This window comes from Limanda limanda, chromosome 12, assembly GCF_963576545.1.
Source record: "Limanda limanda chromosome 12, fLimLim1.1, whole genome shotgun sequence".
Taxonomy (NCBI): domain Eukaryota; kingdom Metazoa; phylum Chordata; class Actinopteri; order Pleuronectiformes; family Pleuronectidae; genus Limanda; species Limanda limanda.
This window is the reverse complement of record NC_083647.1, coordinates 23,717,943-23,723,881: the sequence shown is the minus strand read 5'-3', so window position 1 is coordinate 23,723,881 and position 5,939 is coordinate 23,717,943. Positions and strand designations below refer to the sequence as shown.

At 43.0% G+C, this 5,939-nt stretch overlaps 1 protein-coding gene across 1 annotated transcript; it reads left to right on the top strand.

Annotated features, from left to right (window-relative positions):
• Positions 1–276: 276 nt before the first annotated feature.
• On the top strand, positions 277–1,271 carry noto (notochord homeobox). Its single transcript, XM_061082085.1, has 3 exons — positions 277–676; positions 785–972; positions 1,071–1,271. Exons 1-3 carry the CDS (start codon positions 277–279, stop codon positions 1,269–1,271), a joined length of 789 nt encoding a protein of 262 aa, XP_060938068.1.
• The last annotated feature ends 4,668 nt before the right edge of the window (positions 1,272–5,939 follow it).

Sequence of the window (5,939 nt, the reverse complement as noted above, 5' to 3'; positions counted from 1 at the left end):
TCATTCAAAGGGTTAGGATGTTTGACAATCCCAGCTTGTATTACTCCACCAATTAATTGGATACGTTGTCGGGATGTTCGTTTCTCTCATCTGCTACTTAGAAAGACAAAGGCTCGGTGGGGGGGCTGTTGACACCTCTGTGTGCTTGGGGAGTATAAGGCTCGGGGGTCTCTGAGGAGGAGCAGCACTCACTCTCTCGCTGGACCTTGGAGCAACAACACGTTTTTCATCACAGATCTTCTTTTTTTTCCACTTTGAAAACTCCCTCCAGGCAGAATGCAGGTGCCCAACAGACCAGTCGGACTTTATGGATTCCCTCTGCGTAATTACGCACCAGCTTCTCTGTATCCGCAGTACCAGGAGAGCCAGAGATACCCAACGAAGCCACCGAGTGGAAAATCCTTCACCATCGATGCTTTGCTCGCTAAACCAGAGGATAAGACCAGTGACCGGGCGAGTCCTGCTCCATGCGGAGTGAAATACCAGCCAGGGACTCCAGTCCTGCCTCTCCCAGGACACACAGGACACGCAGGTTTACCCATGGCACCGAGACCTTACGTCTACTCGCCAACAAACATGATGCACTCTGCTGCTCACACGCAGCCTGGATACTCCATCTACTGCTGCCCTCCGTTCACCTACCAGGCAACGTGTCGTGGAGCCTTTTACGCACAAGGTAAGCTGAGTGATTTGTGAATCATTGGCACTTAAAAAAAAGTAAATTTGGCCCAAGAATGAACTCTGCGTGACAGTTTGATTCTAATGTGTCATCTCTGCTCCACAGCTTCAATGTCCAAAGTCAACGGCGGGCTGCACTCCTTCAAAAGCAAAGGTGGGAAATCCAAGAGGATGCGCACCAGCTTCACCAGCGAGCAGCTGTCCCGGCTGGAGAAGGAGTTCGCCCGGCAGCAGTACATGGTGGGATCCGAGAGGTTCCTCCTGGCCTCCGCTCTGCAGCTCACAGAAGCTCAGGTGAGAACATGTGACCAACCAGACACCTGGGCTGAATACAAACCCTGCAATACTTTTAAGACATCTCAGTGTTTCTAACCGTTCTCCTCTGTCTCCAGGTCAAAGTCTGGTTCCAGAACCGACGCATCAAGTGGCGCAAGCAGAGTCTGGAGCAGCAGCAAGCCAAGCTGGCCAAGCTGGGCCTGGCTGCACCCCCCAAGAGCCCGGGGTCCCAGGGGCACGGAGACGAAGGGGACGAGGAGTTCTCCGACTCAGACGTGGACATTGACGTGTCTGATGACTCCACTGATCACTGTTAACCTGCTGGACTGAAGGAGAAGAAGACTGTGTATATACTGAGAGAGGAGGCCCCATGTCCCCCCACATGATTATTTAATAGATGTATAGCTATATATTTAATTTTTGTTTTCTTACATGAATTGCTCTTGGACGAGTCTGATGTTTGTACATTTGAATGAAATACTCAGAAATATATTTTATGACACTACTGGCAACTTTGTCCTGTTCTTTGCTTTATCACTGCATTCACAAGGAGAAATCTGCTGTCATTGTTTTAACACACGGAACATAACACAATTTTAAAAGCTTTTCCTTTAAAATTCAGCAAAGAGATAAACTCAACAGATTGATCTGAAGTGCAGGATTCAGGACCTGGTGCAAAATATGATAAAATGAAAGTCCTGAATCAAACTTGCTCATTTAGACGCTTGATAAATCAAAACTAAAAACATTAATCGTAAAGTCTCACTCACTTACTCGTGTTATATTTCTGAAGCTGTAATTTCAGCACTGATTGTGTTTTATTTTGACATTTTTACACAAAACATGGGGATTTTAAATGTAATTTTGATGGGTTTATTAAAGAGAGACAGTCAAATATTAGAGACATATATTATCATGTTTTGTCTACAATTCACAGATCAAGTTAGCCGACATTATCTCAATTCAATCAAGACGTTGGCAATTTGAACAGTTAAATGATGTACTTATAATGACTGAAGGATTCTGTGTTTGTCAATCTGCACTATAAAGCTCCGGAACCCATTTTATATAAAAATAAACTCTGCGTCCGTCTCTAAACCATCCCCATGAAAGTCATCATCGTGCCCTTTGACCTTTTCTTATTGCTCCTCAGTCTGCGCCCAGTGTAAAGACGATGGAGACATTTCCTCCGAGGTTTGATGTGACGTTAAGTCAGAGACAAACCTGGGTTCCCCTCGGATTCAAGCAAAGCAAATAAATAACCAGCTCGGGGATTAGCTGGGATATCTGTGACCTGGGGGTGGGGGTGTGGGGGGGTCAGTCTGTCGCTGCGGCCGCGGAGCTGGCTCTCAGGGCTCTAATCTGTTTAAACGGTTCATACGCCCGTTCTCACTGCAGCTCCACGGACGGGTCTCCCACTTGCCGTCCCCCTGTCGGCAGGTGTCCTGTCCCGGCTCTGTTCACACGGGACTCCTGCGGTCAGCTGGAGCTCGGCTGGCAGACACCAGGGATCAAACAGGACAGGGGACGGGGATGTCATCCATCAGAGCAGCTAATTGGGGGTGGGGGGGTCAACCTGAAAGTCCAGTCCTGTGGATAACTCATCATAATAAACAGGGGGAACACAGGCAGGTGGCCTCTGTTACTTTAATCCTAAAATCTTTTAACACCAGGTTTTTACCATAAAAATTCTACTAGTGGATATATGGTCATGTACTTTTATCTCCCAGCAAGTTAAAAGAAAACTCTATGGATTAATCAAGAGGGAAATGAAGACGTATTGCAGGATTTCCAAAGATTTCTATTTCTAATATGTAGATTTATATCTCGTGTCATTTCTCATTTGACGATTCACGACCATTAACGTCTCAGTCAAGACACTAACACAATAAAAACAATCACAAAGTCGACGTCACTTACCTAAGAAGCATCATATTAATCAACAGATCGATAACATTCCAACGAAAACAGTCTTGGTACATTGCCAAAGGTCCAGACGATCCAATCCAGAAACATAATCAGTCCAAAACACACTATTACATCAAATTATAGCCACAGTCAGGTGTTACGTTATTTCAGCGCAGCCAGCATCTAGGTGTAAACAACATGAAAGATGTTTATTTGTATAAATTTTAAACCATATGACCAGTTTTGCCTCCTTTATATAAAAGTATGATTTTATGAGTGTATGAGTGTAAAAGTAGTCTTTTAAGCCTAGTTGGTTACCATAGTTCCAAATGGCCTTTGTGGAAAACGCCTAGACATGCCCTTAGGAAAGAATCTGTGAAATATTCATTTTCTGTGGTATTGTTATCAAACCACAGGCAGGTGGCCTCCGTCGCTTTAATCCTAAAATCTTTTAACACCAGGTTTTTACAATAAAAATTGTAGTAGTGGATATACGGTCGCGTACTTTTATCTCACAGCAAGTTTAAAGAAAAATCTATGGAATAATCAAGAGGAAAATTAAGACGTATCGCAGGATTTCCAAAGATTTCTAATATGTAGATTTATATCTCGTGTAATTTCTCATTAGCCGAGGATGACTTTCCTTGTGTTCTCTAATCAAAACATATCACAAGCTTCCGTTGAAACTGACCACAGACTGTAACTACGACGACGTGTTTCCACTTCCTTCTACAATCCAGAAATGAAGCCAACACAAACGACCAATCACGAGTCAGTCTTTTAATCATGGGGTTTCATTCTGTTTAATCACATCAAATGGCAAATTAAAAAACAAACTTATCAGATATCAGAAAATACATCATTGGAACTAACTAATATGACAGAAACCGTATTTAAGGGAAATCGATTTAATGTCTGCTATCCTGAAGGAGGTTTATGAGTTATAAGGCCAGCCAGCCACCAGGGGGCGAACACAACACTTTGGCTTCACTTTAGGGGAGCAGTCACGTAACTAATGATTGTTTTCATTAGTGATTAACTGATTTTCCACATTCTGACATGTATTCAATGCTTTGTTTTGTCCAACAAACATTTTCCTCAACCAGAGACAGAAGGTTATTCTCATGTACAACAAATAAAATCATGAAACTCTCAGATTTAAGTACGTGAGTGTTTGGAAGTCTTGCAGGAAAAATGACTAATGAAAAAAGTCTAATTATCTGATATTTGTTAAGTCAGTTAGTTAATAAGTCAATGGACTAATCTGTGCATCGGTGCTAACTGTCTACTCACAATAAATGGCCCATTCTACTTCCTGTCCCTTCTGTTCCTCCACTTATCTTTAGAAACTATTATTCCTGTGAAGATTCTCATTTCTTGACGAAATGCAAACTGGAGAACAAAGTTATTTCAGTTATCTCTACCTCTACATCTGCTTGTGAGGAGGATGCACTGTGTGTTTAGTCTTTAGTCAATCTGCTCAGCCTCCATCCAGCAAACTAAAAAGAAGAAGAAGCTCAGCTGAGAGACGTCAGACGGAGACGATGCTGGTCAGAGAATCAAAGAGAGAAGTTTAATAAACAGTAACAGAGTGGATCTGTGTCTCCTGTCGGCCACCACCCCCCCCGCCTGCCCTCCTCTGGTGCCCCTGCTCCGCCTGACTGGGGCTGAAGCGTCACTGAAGGAGCAGAATTTGTGTAAAAACCCCGGAGAGCCGTTTCTGATGTGATCAGCCGGGAATCTCTCCACAGCCCAACGTAATCCCATTGAGGGGCAGAAAGAAGCAGCCAGAGGCCTGGGAAAGAGTCCCGCTGAGGGGGGGGGTCACAGGGCTCATCTTCCCAATTAGCACAGGGCACCTTAACGGCTGGAAACAAGACGACGCTGGCCAGGTTTCTAAAGACTCTGAACCGAAGCTTCTTATGAAACTGTGACATGTTCATCCGTCTCCCGACTCATCTCCTTTTCCTTTTAGCACTTTTACACATTTCGTCTCGGGGACAGATATGAGGCCTGTTGTCTGTTGTGCATTGTCGAGTTAGATAACTGTGTCTTCTGAAGGTGAAACTATTCGTTAACTAGTCAAAAATCATTCAGCAGCGATTATCATGAATCAATTTGTAGTTCATGTTATTTTCTAAAGGTTAAAAGGTGAAATAATAACTGGTTTTAGCTTCTTTGAAATGAGGATTCTCACCTTTGTTTTGCCTTTTTATGAAAGTAAACCTGATCATTTGGGGGATTATTATTATTGTCTCCAGCATTTTGTTCCCTGATCTGAAGACTCAACAGAAACCGTCGAATAGCTTTTGTGCCGATGTGAAGTGAGACTAAACAATCACACTAAATGCACACATATGTCATAAGGACAAAAAACCTGACTTTATCAAAGTAAATATCAATATTCAACGTGAGATAACTTCACTCATTGACTGTATTCTGTAGAAAAGCAGCAAATCCTCACTGTTTAGTAGCTGGAGTACGTTTGAATTATTCCAGCTGGTCTGAACCAAACGTCCACCTCTGTCATTCCAGAGCGGCTGAAAGTGAAATATTAATGCTAAGTGTTGAGTCTGTTGATGTTTATTTCCCTATGTGGACAAATAAATGATCAATATATTGTCAATGGTTGCTTTAAAAATCATATAAGCTGTGGAACACTCGTGCTTCGGTTTGATGAGGATTTGATGATAAATCCCGGTTAACAAGCAGAACTTTGTCTTGATATTCTAATAATTATTTTGAGACTACATTTACATTTTAATCTATTTGTATTTCTGTGGATTTCACAGCCTGTGGTCACATGACTCAGCTCAGGGTCAGATTGTGATGCAGCTCCGTGAAGGTGTGAAAATTCTCATGGAGCAATAACCTGCAGCTCCAATGGCGACGGTGCACTTCATTTGATCAACGTGCATTTTAGGGTGGGCGATTGTAAAATTTGCATTTTATTTGTAGAGGCCGAGGCCACTCGACTCCATCTAATAGTCATTAGCTTTCATTACAAGCGTTTGAAGTGGGAGCTGCTCTTTGTCTCTCGCTGAAAGGAGCGCACAATGACTTCAGACACGGTCCCT

Excerpts from the sequence above, each read along its gene's own strand:
- noto (XM_061082085.1), top strand. The coding sequence starts at position 277 with ATGCAGGTGCCCAACAGACCAGTCGGACTTTATGGATTCCCTCTGCGT. Across the intron at positions 677-784 it reads TGGAGCCTTTTACGCACAAG|CTTCAATGTCCAAAGTCAAC; the intron begins GTAAGCTGAGTG and ends TCTGCTCCACAG. Across the intron at positions 973-1,070 it reads TGCAGCTCACAGAAGCTCAG|GTCAAAGTCTGGTTCCAGAA; the intron begins GTGAGAACATGT and ends CTCTGTCTCCAG.